At 31.2% G+C, this 15,670-nt stretch overlaps 1 protein-coding gene and 1 long non-coding RNA gene across 4 annotated transcripts; both read right to left on the bottom strand.

The window, feature by feature from the left end:
* Window positions 1-920: 920 nt before the first annotated feature.
* Window positions 921-7,858, bottom strand: LOC100803551 (protein ACTIVITY OF BC1 COMPLEX KINASE 3, chloroplastic). 2 transcript variants are annotated; one of them, XM_003516769.5, is made up of 8 exons: window positions 7,363-7,858; window positions 6,780-7,007; window positions 5,476-5,811; window positions 4,637-5,192; window positions 4,130-4,316; window positions 3,659-4,025; window positions 2,540-2,702; window positions 921-1,146 (listed from the first exon to the last, which is right to left on the bottom strand). In XM_003516769.5, exons 1-7 carry the CDS (start codon window positions 7,663-7,665, stop codon window positions 2,583-2,585), a joined length of 2,097 nt encoding a protein of 698 aa, XP_003516817.1. In that variant the 5' UTR covers window positions 7,666-7,858; the 3' UTR covers window positions 921-1,146; window positions 2,540-2,582. The 2 variants fall into 2 exon arrangements, with proteins under 2 accessions (XP_003516817.1, XP_003516816.1); XM_003516768.5 differs by having other exon boundaries at window positions 2,564-2,702; window positions 7,363-7,821.
* A 4,229-nt stretch (window positions 7,859-12,087) lies between these two features.
* LOC102662494 (uncharacterized) lies at window positions 12,088-15,396 on the bottom strand. 2 transcript variants are annotated; one of them, XR_001387615.3, is made up of 3 exons: window positions 12,927-14,845; window positions 12,646-12,798; window positions 12,088-12,490 (listed from the first exon to the last, which is right to left on the bottom strand). It is a non-coding gene; the product is annotated as an uncharacterized lncRNA (long non-coding RNA). The 2 variants fall into 2 exon arrangements; XR_001387617.3 differs by lacking the exon at window positions 12,646-12,798 and having other exon boundaries at window positions 12,927-15,396.
* Between the last annotated feature and the right edge of the window lie 274 nt (window positions 15,397-15,670).

The raw sequence follows: 15,670 nt of genomic DNA on the forward strand, positions 1-15,670 counted from the left end.
TATTGGCAACTTTAGAAACACACATCGCAGTTCAAGAAATCAATCACTAAACACGCTTAGACAAAGCAACAAGGTATATATAATTATTTCATATTATTCTATTCAATATATTGTTTAGTCAATAAATGGAAAAAGTGTACGTTGTTAAATTAAAATTAATTTATTAACTTATTAAGTAACCCTTATATAATTACATGTAATTATAACATTATATTATCAAGATTTTATTTAAAAAAATTGTATATATATTTTTTGGACGATTTTTTGTTAGCATGGTCGGCCTCCCCTGTTGATCATTAATGCTGGCTCCGTCCCAGGCGTTGCCAGCGCGAAACAATGGCCACGTTGTCTAGCCGCCAAAACCTTGATCACTTTACGAAATTAGAGTTATGATGATCTTGTCTAAATTTTGGACACATGCAGTTACTCTGGTCAAATTTGAAAGCAAAATACACAAACTAATATAAAAAAATAAAATAAAAAAACTGCTAAATATATCTGGAACTAGCATGGAGGAAATACAATTTTGAATGCGAAGATAGATAATCCACGGGAAAAAAGGACATGGCCCCAAATATAGCTGTTCATAATCAGTGTTCTACAACTCATAAAAAAAAAATTTAAAAAAAAAAAGTGTACTAAACATTGTGAAATATGCACACTAAAGGGGAGTGGGGCGAAATTTGCACCTCTAAAGTTACCAGAGTATTAGAAGTTAATATCCCATTATTCATGAACATAAAGAATACCATATAGAATTTGGAAAATAACATAGACTAATTGATCCCCAGTTGTGTCAGCTAGACTGAGTATCAGTTATTATGTGATTAAAGCTATTACTTTTACTTATTACAGTTAACAGGAATAAATGTGATGGTATTATAAATAAGTTATAACCTCACTAGAAAAGAAACAGGATGTGCAAGAAGCCAAGAGCAATCCCTTTTCAATTAACACTATTACATTATTGTTATATAATGAAGCTGATTATGATGCTTGCAGCATCAATAAAGCAGTATATAATATATACAGATTTTTTGCAAATTAGAGGATCCAAACAAACAAGCTAATCAAACAATTTTGAAAGAATATATTTTTTTCTTGCTTTGTAAGAATATAGCTCCTCTATTCCCTGTTCATGGTAACCTGAGTGGAAAGAAACAAAACAATATAAGTATGGCATATAATTCATTCAATAAAAAATGAACTATAATGGCAGTGCAAATTATACTGAAAACCACCACTAAGATCTAAATAAACCTATAGTATTATAAAACTAATCGACCAGTAGTTTATGACAAGAGGCAGTAGTTCAAGACTTAATAGCTAGAATATGGAGGGGTTTGAGTATTTATCTTCAAATATCTGACCATTTACAATCTCTAGAATACGACAATGCATTCCATTTAGTAACCGAATTCTTCTATCAAATTTTATCGTAATGTTGTTAGTTAAAGAATTCAATTTCAGTTACAAATCACATTATGTTGAATATTTCATCATTTATCAATACTTTTGAAAAGACTTGGAATAATTTTTCAAAGTCAATTCTTTTCAATTGAATAGTTGTAAGTATTTAAAACATTGCATCAAAGAAAATGTGATTGGGCACTTCATGTCAGCAAATGAGCTGAAGTTGAGAGAGATGTGTCATTCTCTTTCCAAAGCAACATAGAACTACATCAGAAAAGGATGAGAGCATAAATCTTAACAACGAAGAACTTGTTTTGCATAAAAAAATCCTTGTTAAATTACCTGACACGATATCTAAGTAAAAATAAGAGTAGAACAATTTCTATACAAATAATGAGGCATGATGAGAAAATAAATTCAATAACATAAGTAAGTGCATGAATGTAAATAACCATCTATGAGAAGCACATAACAAAAAACACTGCCTGCATTATAAATTTATAATCAGTTTTGTTTAGTTGTGGTCCGCCCATCAATTCTACTAGCTATCTCCAAAAGGTTTTCCACATTCCTAGAATTACAATTTAGCTTCTGAATGCGAAAGCATTAAAAAAGGGAAAAAAATATTAGAGGCATTTCACCAATGAAAATTTAATAATACTTTTCTAAGTTGCTTCTTTTATTTGAAAGACTTCATTAAGATGAAAAGCTAATGGTGGGTTTCCAATTCATCCCCAAATAGTCTAAGGGTTGTCAATATTAGCATACTTTTGTAACAAATTCATCCTACTAGACTACATGAAGCCCAAAGATTTACACTACAAATTTTCCTATGAAGATCCTAAAAAACACTGCTCTAAGGTGTTGCTGACTTTTATCACACCTAGAATCCCATGCACCTATTCTCACTCTTGCCAATAGATCCCTAGCAGAGTGATCTTTCATATCAGCAAATACGTGAAACATCATAAATCAAACTTATTTAGCTTTCCTTCATGCTCATTTTTCCATGTTTCAGGTATTGTAAGAAAGAAGTGAACTAAATCTACAATCACTATTTGTATTGGACAAATGAATAATCAAATTATCTTCAAGCAAGCCTAAAGAATATAAATAATATGCATGCCTTATCTAGATTACATCTGTTGACCTTGACAGTGGCACAAAATCTATGAGGAAGCTGGCATTGGAACTCGAAGTACTTGTTGCAGAAAGCGTGCTGCAAGACGTTGAGTGATCCCACCCATAACACGCTCCCCAAGTCTGCGTGCTTCAGGTTGCTGAAGAACCTGTTCATGTGCAAACAGAAATTTTTATAAAATTTAAACTGATAACAATTTGAAACTGGAAGTCAATATTTAAATTCACTCCAACTAAATGTTTAAAATTATTCCATTTACTTTTATTTCAATATTTCTTTCTTATTCTAAATTAAAACTATCCACTCTCCATTGTTTCAAGATTACTTCTTAATGGCATTACCTATGTTCAAATGTTGATTAAGGAAGTTTAGACATTTAATAAATGCTGTACTGGTATCAATCATGCATGCTAGATACTCAAACACTATAGGATAATCCTTGTCTACATCCTTCAATGTCTATCAATTTTATTACATCAATGGTGACTAATGCTGACTTTTGAAACACCAATATCTCTTTTAATTTGGATTTGTGCAAGGAAAGTCTGTAGTAATGCTTAAAGTGATCTCATATTAGCATTTGTGTTTCTATCTCAAATATATCTTTAATGTTAATCATACATTAATTTTGTATTTTTATTCAAAGTTTCAAACAGTGTAGTTGCTATGGTACTCTGTTATTTTTACAACTTGCAATATCTTTGTACCAGAGTTGTATTGTACTCAGTGACATCCATAACTTTTTAATTGTGGGGCACATATACAAATTAGTGGGGGAAATATTCATGTTATAAATTATATTTTTTTAGCTATATTTAAATTATGAAGGAAATTCATTACCCTACATATACATTATATTAAGAAAAATTTAAAAACTTGTGCCACCAGCTGCCCCAAAAACTCCTACAGAGGTCCATCCCTGATCGTACTTATCTTGTGTCATACCATTGCTACACAAAAGTTGTTCACCAAGTCCTGTATTTGTGCTACATTTTTTTGCATGAAGATATCGGTTCAATTATTAAATTAGCACCTGCAATCTGTACAACGTCTCTAGTCTGTAAATGGTTCATAATCTATAATACAGAAAACAGTGGAACTTACCTGTAGTATAGGTAGTAAAAGATCTGGATCATAATCATTAGAGGATCGCAGAAGTTCCCATATCCTAATTACTTGATCTCTAAGCTCTATCAAGTTTTGCATTTCAGTTTCTGACGTTATAATGGGTCCATTTGCATTGCCATTGAAAACAAGAACCCTCATAAAATCGGGAACTGACTTGTATGTATCAGAAATTGTGCTAAGAGTAAAAGCTTCAGTTACACGAACAGCTTCCTTAATAACTAGGGTTCTGATTTCTTCACCATCTGGACTCAATAATACCTTCAGGACAGGTTGCAAAGCCTCTTTTGCAGAGAAATCCCTGTCCATTCTCCCCTGGGCTAGCAGGTTTTCAAGTCTACCCCACCTGCACTCAACTAGATCAATTTATTTTCAAGTGAATTTACTCAAAAATATTCTATCTCCATGTTTAACCAATGAAGTATGGGCTTTAAATAGCCGAATGTATACCTGAACCTCCCATCCTGGAAAAGCAACTCTATAAGAGCATCTCTTAGATATGGGTTTGGATCTGTCAAGAGCCGCTTAGCAAAATATGGGTATGATGCCGCAAGAACCTTAAAATTGGGATCAGCATAGAGTGCTAAACCTTCTAAAACAGTGAGAGACCTCAATATTAAAGCATAGTAGGCTGGGACTGGCAAAAGAAGATGAAAAAAAAAGAGCAGAAATTCAAACCATCAGACTCTGCAACAATGACAGGTACAAGTACAAGTAACTATAAAATATTTATAGAAGCAGACAATTATATCACTCATCAACTATTGAAAATCAAAGTTGTGAGACAAATAATTAAATGTTTTATCATGTCTTTTATGGGTAGAATATTGTTAACATTATTATCAGTGTGCTTTTGAGAAGTGTGTATCTATTCCATGCAGAACTGACTCAACAATCACTATAAAAAAGGTACAGGATGGAAATGAGAAGTCAATAAAAAGCATACTGTAGTCTTACCATTAAATGGAAATTGATACAAAACGTTTCCCAGGCCATCCACTAGTGTCTTGAAGTTAAGTTCACTGACAGTATAATTAAGTGCATCATCAAAAAAGTCCCGTAGTGCTGGAACAATTGGTGACACATCAACATCAGGTGATAGAAAATCAAGAGCATAATAGTCACGAGCCATGGCTTCGTAGTCCCGATTAACCAAATGAACAACATGACCAATTATGGCAGATCTTGCTTCTTCTGGAGTCTCACTCATCATCCCAAAATCAAGAAAGGCAAGCTTTCCCTCAGGTGTTGCTAAAAGGTTTCCAGGATGCGGATCCGCATGGAAATATCCATACTCAAGTAGCTGTCTGAGGCTGCACTGAATGCCTGTGTTCACAAGATCCAAGACTTTTAATCCTTGTCTCTCAATGGCTTCTTGCTCATTTAACTTGACTCCTTCAACCCACTCCATTGTCAGTACTTTAGCACTTGTATAGTCCCAGAAAACATCAGGGACACAAATATCTTCCTTGTCAGCATACAATTTTTTGAATCTCCTTGCATTTTGTCCCTCCTGCAGGAACCTGTCAAAATTTACATTCAATCCTGAAAAAGAATCTTACATAATTTACAAATATGTAATTTTATTATTAACATATAGGTAAGATAACACCCCAAGGGAGATTCTTTATAAATGAAGAAAACTACAATAATTAGATTCAAGCCTTTTTCTCTGCACATTAGTCAGTAGGCAAAATGGCAAAGGATTCAATGTGTGATCTTTTAAAAAACAATTATTGAAAAAAAATGAAATGAAAAAAATAGAAAAATACCATGGTAATGATTGAAGAACTAACCTGCACATAATTGAGCTCCTGAAAAACTCTACGTGCAAATTCATCAATAAGTGCAACAACATCACTGGTGATTATGTCAATGTATTTATTAATAAAAATCCCAAGACCTCTTATCAGGTAGAAGTCCAATCCTATAGCTTCCTCAATACCAGGACGTTGCACCTTCACAGCCACAAGTTTCCCAGAATACTTCAACTGAGCTTTATAAACTTGTCCCAAACTGGCTGCTGCCACGGCTGATGGCGATATAGAAGAGAAGATGGAGTCAAGAGATAGTCCTAATTCCCGCTCAATGCATGCAAAGGCCTCCTCATCAGGAAATGTAGGCAAACCATCCTGGTATGTACATCAACGATCAAAATTACCCTTGCTTTTAATTCCTTAATACAAAACTTTGCAGGTATTACACAAAAAAGCAGCAAAGAGAATGCTATGCTATATACTGCTGAGTCACAGCCAATCAAACTTCTCACTTAGGCGCCATTTGGATGGACTTATTTTCAGCTCATTTGTACAAAACTAACTGAAACAGCTATTGAAACCCACATAAGCTGTTTGGTCTTAATTCCATAGCTAGATGCTGAAACTTATGAAAACAAGCCTTAGCAAAATCAGCTCTTAATTAGTTTCAAACAAATTAACTTTTAACATATCAAAATTCCATTCTTTACACTTGTTGAAATGTTTATCCAAATATGATTTATCATTTTTTAGACTGCACTCGAATAAGCTCTACACACTCAAACAAATACTTAGGCCATATTTGAATAAATTTCTCTATAAGTACTTAATGAAAAAGAAAATAAAAAAGTAAAATGAATTAAACTTCTCTTATAACTTTAACTTTAGAGAAACCCTCTCATCTAACTTCTCCAAAAGCTAAGGTGTATAAGTTGATTTTACTTGCAGAAGTTTGATACATTTTGCTTTTTAATTTCTTCTTCTGCAAGTATTCACAGAGAAATTTATCCAATCAAGACCTTACTGAATAAAGTTGTTTCTCCAAACCCATCATGCTAAGTTAATCAACGTCTAAAACATGCTCTAGATTTTTATAGGCTAAATGATCATTTTGGTCCATCTCATTTTTGTGGTTCAGTTTGGTCCTTTATCTTTTAAAAAGTTTATTTAGTCCTTTATATTTTTAAATTGATTCAAGATGATCCTTATGCCAGGTTAAAGTTAACACTATTAATAATATTCAAATACTGGGGGCTAAATGCTGCATTAACCAACTAATACAAAAGAAAAAAAAAAATACTGATTTTGAATGAAAACGAGTCAAAGGGAAGAGAACACAACACTTGAAGCTCAGAGAGCTCCTCCAAATACTCCGGCGGGCAGATGTCAGGCCTGGTGGACAATCCCTGACCCAATTTCACAAAAGTGGGACCCAGCTTCGTGAATATGTCCTTAAGCTCAACAGCACGAACTCTTCTGTTCTTATCAAGCGCTCCATTCCTCTGGTCCAGCAACAGTTTCAGCCCGAACGAACCCAACGCAGTCAGAATCTGAAGGGTCCTCCGCACCACCTACAAGAATCATCAACTAAATTCTCAAAAACCAAAGAGCAGCAAACTCCCCACCTGCTGAACTTTTTCAAATTACAAATAAAACCACTTTTTTTTCTATTCTTACACTAACCCCTTACCCTCACCCTCTTATACGTTACACTGACACTTCAATGTTAGAAATTACACTCACACTTCCTTACATATCACACAAACACGCTACGAGGAAGGTTACTGAAATGGTTTAAAAAACAGGGGTGTCTATGTAATTTCACGAAACTTCAGAGATTATGATTGGTGTGATTTACTCAAAAACCGAATCATACCCACGAAAGAACTTTCAAAAGGGTATCCAAAAAGGGGAGAAAGGGAGGACCTTGATGGGTTGGGAACCGTACATGGACGCAATGAGTTGCGGGTTGTAGACGGTGGCATTGGCGGCACGTGCCATGGCTCTGGCCTCGGCTTGCAGGTCATTGGCACGTGACAAGGTCAGAAGCTGAATGGAGCTAGAGCTGTCTCTGGGCGAAGAAGGTGGTGGTGGAGGCGGTGCTTGAACCAGAGCAGCTTGTGGGTACGTGGTGAGGCGTGTGGTGAAACGACGTCGTGGGAGGACGCGCTTCGAGAGAGGAACGGAACCGCGCGTCCACGAAGGACACGGTTGTGTCACCGTTGCCATGGTTGTAATGTTGGGTTTGTTTGTTTGACTCGTCGATAGTGGAAAGTTAAATCCGGGTTCTTTTTTTGGTTTGGACAAATAGAAATTGAGTCAAATGAGTAATGGGAGAAGGATACACGAAATTGCATTTGGACCATTTAATTTTCAGGACGCAGTTTTTTCTGTGCACGCAAAAAAAATGCATAAATTAAAACAAAAATATTTGGTATGCATCAGCATCACTAGTTTTGATTATTACCCTTACTCTATGTGGGTGACCCAATCCGAATTCTTTTGTTTTTCACGTCTCTTTTCCTTCGAAAGCAATTTTATTTCGAGGCACAATCAAACAATAAATAGGAGTACTTCTTATAATGGGAATTCAAATATTAATTCATCACTTCATGAGATACTGACTCCTTCTATTAGATTTAACTCTCGTTGTTCTGAATACAAATATATAAACCAGTAAAAGATGGGATTGATCATAATATAATATTTTTTTACAATAAAAATTGAATTTAATATCTCATATATTTATCAACTGGTTGTTGTTGCCAGTGAGTTTTAATTATAATCATATACTTAGAGATATACATGTCTACATTGAATAGGTATTTTGGTCATACTGAATACTTAAAAATTTTCCGAATAAAATTTTTAGGATATTAAAGTATATTTTCTAGAAGTTTTGGGTACAAATATCTGAACACCTTTGATATTGTATCCTTTAAAGGTTATTTATACTAGTGTTATGTATTTGGTTATATCAAAAATTCGAATACTTTTGATATCATATCCTTCAAAGGTTGTTCATATTAGTGTAAGGTATTTGATTATGCCAAATATCCGAACACCATTTATATCATATCCTTTAAATGTTGTTCTTGTGAGTGTCAGGTATTCGCACAGGCCAAATATCTGAACACCATTAATAGCATATCCTTTCAAGATTGTGTTTGTGTTTATGTCGGTGTCAAGTACTCGTCCATGCCGAATACTTGAGTACTACTAATATCATCCTTCAAAGGTTACTTTTTAACAAGATCGAGTATTCAGCATGGTCGAGTACCTGAGTACTATCGTTACCCTGTTATTTAAAAATTATTTTCTTTCCATATCATTGTCAGATATTCGGTTGTGTCGAATACCCAAGCACCATAATACACACAATTTCTATAGGACAGTGTCCAAGTATTTGACATGGTCAAATACCGAATACTCTCACATCAACTACGATTGCTTACTTAAAGGAAAAGCTACCTAGATTAATTGATAAACAACCGTTAAGGGGAGAATTCAACTCTCTAATGATAATTAAAGATGTATTACCCAAACAAGTAATCTTGAAAAAGGGCTCATAAGTTCAACGCCTATTAAAGTATGTATAAATAGTTATATGAATATTGAGGTAGGATCATAATATATTTTCATTTATTATCCTCCGAATTCTTGAATACTATATTGCGAAAGGAAGAAGTAAATTATCTGTCTACCCTTATATAGGTACATGTGTCTTCTTGAATGAAAGTAAGTAATATCATTTTTCCTCCTCAAAAACATTTTTTTTATTTATTTTACAAAGTAACATTATTTATAAAAAACACATTAATGTTGATTTAGTAATCTTGTACCAACAATGTCAACTCTATTGATAAATAATTGAGTTTCTTAAATATGTTAACAAGAATTCATGATAATGTGTATGGGAAAAACTTAATTGAAAAAAACAACTCACAGTTGATTGATTTCCTTTAAGAATTATTATTCAATGACAATATTTTTGGAAGTTTTTTACATAAGAACATTTTAAGGATTTTTTCATAACTTCTTACTTCTTTTAATTTATCTTTATTATTTTTAATTTAAATGTAAATTAAAAATTTAAAAAAAATTATTAAAAGTTAAAAATAACCTTATATTACAAAATAAACTATTTAACATAAATCTAAAATATAATTTATATATTAAAAAATGTTTATTTATTATAAATTTTAAATATACTATATTTTTGTATTTAAAAATATGAGATTATTATAAAATAATTATATAAAATAAACATTTATCAGATAAAATATTAGTTTGTTTATATAAAAAGAGATGCTTGATTTTGTTTGATTTGAAAAATAAGAAAATATTAATTTTTAAATTTGTTTTTAACTTTTTTATACTTTTAAATGGAAGAAAAATATACCAATCAAAATAAGTATTTTAAGCATTTAATAAAAATATATTATAATAATTTTTTTAATAATTGTAGATAGTTATTGGCTTTCTCAAATTTTTTTTACTAAAACAACGATTAGCACAACGGTAATAACAAATTAACGTTTAATGTATTGCGGTTAACACAATGGTAATAACAATTTTGTACATTAGTTTTTTTTAAAAGGAATTTTCTTTTGTACATTAGTCAGTGTTTACATAATCTGGAAATCTGCTAGCATAACAAAACCTTAAAGTTTTGTTTACCTAAGAAGATAGCAAGGAAGCTCTAGATTTTTATTTCTTGTTTTCCAATCTTTATGACCTCTAAATATTTGTGTGTGGCCTACAAATAATTAGAGTGGCGCACACTTGTGGCCATGTCAATGCCATGACCGACGACCACTTATATTTGGATATCTATTATTATAAAACAAGGTTACCGATATATACAATTCAATTCCATTCCCCCAAGTTTCAACCAACGCTGTTCCTGACTTGTTTCTCTGAAAATCTTAATGAACCATCAACCAAGTAATGTTTATCGTAAATCTATTTTGCTCTCATGACCCACACAGTTGCATACAAAAGAATTCTGGGACTTTCCTTTTCACTACCTCCCCTATTGATTGATATTTTGGATTGTTATCTCATGTTCATTCAATCAGTTAGAGAAATAAAATCTATGTTACAACTTTTAGTCTTATTCAAAACTAGTTATATTGCAAAATGAAAAAAATATATTTATAAAATAAAAATAATATCATGGAATACTAATTTTAGTTGCCTAGAATTATTTTGATAATAATAAAATATTAAAATAATGATATTCATTAATTTTTAAAATTGTTAAAAATTAAATTTTTAAGCATTAAAAAATATTTTAATGAATAAAATTTTATGACCTTATGTAAAAACAATGTATACTGTTAATAATTAATATAAATAGGGTTTGAATATAAAAGTTAGTAGTTACCTTTACCTATAAGTATAAGCATGAAAAACATAAGCATAGGGTTAAGACATTTTATAAACTCAAATCAAAATAATAAAATAAAGTTATTATACATAAGTATTCTAAAATATAAATGTATTCTATATAAAAGTAAGACATATAATTTTATAAAAAAATATGTTTTTTTATTAATAAAGCAAATAATTTAGTTTTGAAAAAAATTAAAAATAAATTATATTTTTATTTATTTAATTTACTCTTATGGTATATCATTTAACATTATTATTGACAAAATGTCATTATCAATGGTTATTAATATACTTACATTTATTTTTCACTAGTATTTTAGTATCTGTATTACAAAAGATAAATGGTTAATTTTATATAATTATAATTATAATTGATAATAAATAAATATTTTTAAACATAAAGAAAATTGAAATTTATAATAAATAAGCTCCTTGGAGAAACTTGTTGTCGGTTTATGTGGAGTTTTTTTTTTTCTTTTTTTTTCCTGAGACTCCTCTTTGATTCCATGCCTTAGTGAGTTGTTGTTTTCCTCATTTTTTTTAATTTTTACTTTCTAAACAAATTTACTTTCATTTGCTTCTCATTTTCTTGTGTGGTCCTTTTAGCAAGACACCTACATCCTCAACAACAATATATACTAACTTAAATATTTTAGCATTTGTAATCAATATGTACACTATTTCAAATCATCATTAAAATATGCTAAAAAAAGTAATCATTATAATACATTTTTATTAGTTAAAGTAATTTTTGGCATGTCTAGAAATTAAAATTTTTAAGTACATGTACTTTAATATTTTTATTTACTTTTATTATCATTAAAATAAATTTATGAAAATTAAATTAATTTTGCATAATATTTTTTATTTATAAATATATTTTTTTCGTTAGAGAAAGATAACTAATTTTAATACTTTAAACAAAAAATAAACAATTTTTTAACTTAAAAGGAACTTTTAAAAGATGAAATTTGACAAACAACTGATACTTATTTTTTAAACTTAATTTTTAACTTAAACTTAAATTAATTTTTAAGAAAAAATAAGTCGGACTAAACATGCAATATAGAAAATAACTTAAAATAAGTCGTTTTTCACAACACACACCCACCCACGCACGCATATAATCCAACACAAAATATTTCGTTTCCATATAACCATAACACTTCACACTAGAACTACTAAGCTATAACACACACACACACACTACACTTCACAGTAGAACTACTAAGCTATAATACACACACACATACATAATCCAACACAAAATATTTATTTCGTTTCCATATAACCATAACACTTCACAGTAGAACTACTAAGCTATAATACATATAAGTGCTACTCAGTCATTAAAAAAACCATAGAAATGTTACTACTAAGTATAAAAAAATCACGGAAGAACGATACTAACTCATAATACAAAAAACCATATAAGTATCATGGCTCTAAAGAATAACTATGTATTGGTCATCATTATTAGAGAATTCTTCATAATCCTTAAGGGTGTTAAGCATCTCCTCTTGTGTCTTCTGATTTTGTTCCTGCCACTCCTTCATTTGTAGCTCAAGTCTTTCAGACCTTTCATTTGCCTATGAAATTTGTTCAGCTTCAGCCCACTCTGGAGGAATAGCTTCAGATCTACTACAAGCATTAGCTACTGGAACATCATATGGACATTGTAAGCATAAATAAGAATGTTGGGATCCATAATTTTTAAATTTATAAAACAAACTATATAACTAATGTAAGACTCCGAGTTTGATCAAACAAAAATAACTACTACAAGTGAGTTTATGGTTACAAGAATCTAACATTTGAAACTTGGAAGTTCTCTCTAGCAAAACGTGCTTGTCACGAGACTCATTGAAATTCCCAGCTTCAAACAAACTAACTTAGCAGCATCCAGATGGTTAAGATAGATCAAGTTCCAAAAAGAAATTCAGGGAGCACTTCACGTGTGTTTCCCTTAACAAAATGACATACAAATACTATTATCATGACATTACCATTATCCGAGACTTCCACAAGATCATTGATATATAGTTTAACATTTTCAGTCTTATAATTAATGAAAAAGAACAATATCACTTTACCTGCAAGCTTCTCTTTGATGATGCTTTCAGCCAACTTCTTACCCGCAGAACCACTAACACATGTCAGAACAATAGTAAGAATTATCATTTAAGGTCCTTCCACCATATTGAATTCATACATAGTGAATGAGTGGTAAGATCATTTAAGGCCCTTCCACCACTTGTTTGTTTTGTCAATGTTTTTTTTTTACTATGGGTTGGTTTGTTATCCTTCCATTTCCATATGCCTATGCAAGCAAGCAAAAAACATCAATTAGTTGCCTTTCAAGTGGTAAGAGTGAGTATGGAATACAAGCATAAAATCAAATGAAAGATAGCATTGCATGTCTAACTTTTCTTTTTGGCAAAGATGCATAAGATCAATAGTTTTTCCACCATGACAAGCATCAATAATAGCATGGGAGTGTGCACCTTTCTTGAGTGGTTGAACAATGGTAGAATTTATATTATTTTCACTTATCATTCTTTCTCTCATAAAATCATCAGGACAAATAGGTTCATCAAGTCTGTCAATTTCATCTCCTTTGTAATATTCTGATTGTTGCAGACCATGTCCAAAGTGGTAGAAGACTACCAATTTCATTTAAGTGAAAAACAGAAAAAAAAAAATTAATTTATTTTATTCAATTTATATGGCTTAGGAACAATTAGAAAATTACAAAAATCTATTAATTTAAAACAACAAAGAGATTGGTAAAGTCCAAGAACTACACTACCAATCTACGGTAGAAAAAGGCCATTTAACCAATAGGTAATGCATACAGAGCAAAGGTTCCTCAAATGAATAAATGGTTTAGAATTTATAGATAGCCATTTTCTTTTCATAAGCAAAAAAACAAGAGACATTCACAATCTTCAGTTACAAATGGCAAGGAGAACATATGGCCCAAAAGGCCAACCAACATTGTACAAGGGACCAAAATAAATCTATTCAAGAACATTACGAAGCTATCAATTCAACAAATCCATGTGATTATATAAAAAACATTCACAAAAGCATCATAAAATGATTACCTGTAGAGCATAAGATTGGCGAAACCATAGTGATAAATGGTGGTGATGTGACTCCCAATAACCCTGCTGACTAATATCAATCGGAAGCACTTGAGCCTAGTAAGGTAATCCACCAACACTGACAGCCTTGTACATAATTTAGCAAAACTTTCCAATTATTTCACCCAAATCACCCACTAAAATCCCAAGAACTTCGTGTTAAGTAATTGAAAAATATCTAAATCCAAACCAGAACTCCTAGACACACACAATACACAGTATCAACTACACATTCTAGATTCACATATACCAGACCTAACCAATACTACACAAACTTTCTTCTTAAAGCTTGTGACTAAATCCTAGGGATATTAAAGACTATGAGGTGACTAGTAATAAGTTAATGCATATCCTAAAGGCATTTGAACCCAGAAAACCTAATTTGGACAACAACTACAAGGGTTTAATTAAAAGTGACCGGGATAACACACTAAAATTAAGACGTAAGAACTCATCCAAACTACCATAACCCTCGCTGCTGAGTGGACCCAAGTGGGTTTATCATATCTAAGATTAATTTAAACGCTATTTTAATTCCATTCAATAATTAAAAATCTTGTCACAAAATTTAAAAGCAAATAATTAATAAAAACAATTCAAGAAACAGGAGGAGCGGAAGAAGAAAATGAGGAAGGACCTGAGGAGGCTTGCTCCGGGGTCGATGCTGTGGGGTGTGACGGGGCTGAGGGACGCTGTGCGGCGTCAGTGACGACTGAGAGAAGGGAGTGATGCCAGCGTTGGTGACGGCTGAGAGAAGGGAGTGACGACGGCGGTGGCAGGTGTAACCAAGACCATTAAACTCCAGAGTTTACTGTTGCAGAGGAAATTTTGTATTCGACAAACACTCAAAAGTTATGTTGAAGGCCATAGAGATAAAACAATAAAAAAATATTTACATTTTAGTCTAATCTTTTTACCTAATAACTTGCTTGAGAATTTATCGAATTTATTTTAGAATTTATTAAAAAAATAGTTTTAATGAGTTATGTTGAGAATTTGATAATCATAAGTGTAATACTAATACTCTTTCACCCGTGACACATGCCCATGTAATATTTTTCAAAAATATATTTAAATTAATTTCCAAAAACTTCTCACTATAAAAAAAATATTATAAACTTAATAAAATAATTTAATAAGTAACATAATTTATGATTAAATTAATCTTAACACTCCAAAGATCATACAAACTATACTATATAAAATATAAAAAAAAACTACTCATAAATTGTAAACTAAATAAATTTCTAAAATTTATGTTAAATGTTACATTATCTCTAATTATCCATAACCATAAAATTAAAAGATAATCAAGTTGAGACTTAAGTCTTTCTTGTAACATCATCATCATAACCTTGATAAGAGTGATATTCAACCCAAACATAAACAAGATAACAAATTTTACTAACTTTTTTACAACACCATCACATATCATGGCACAAGGTATCATTACAAGTCAATTTCATAACACCAACTCCTAAAGTTACCCTCTTAGCATTTTATCATTCCATATACAACAATTAGAAAACAATCTCATCTCGATAATTCTTATACAAACACAAATATATAGCTAACACATGCATAATATCATATCTTAATATTTTCAAATCCCAACACAATTAATTTTCAAGATTTTACCATGACATAATAATAATAATAATAATAATAATAATAATAATAATAATAAAAAA

This window comes from Glycine max, chromosome 1, assembly GCF_000004515.6.
Source record: "Glycine max cultivar Williams 82 chromosome 1, Glycine_max_v4.0, whole genome shotgun sequence".
Taxonomy (NCBI): domain Eukaryota; kingdom Viridiplantae; phylum Streptophyta; class Magnoliopsida; order Fabales; family Fabaceae; genus Glycine; species Glycine max.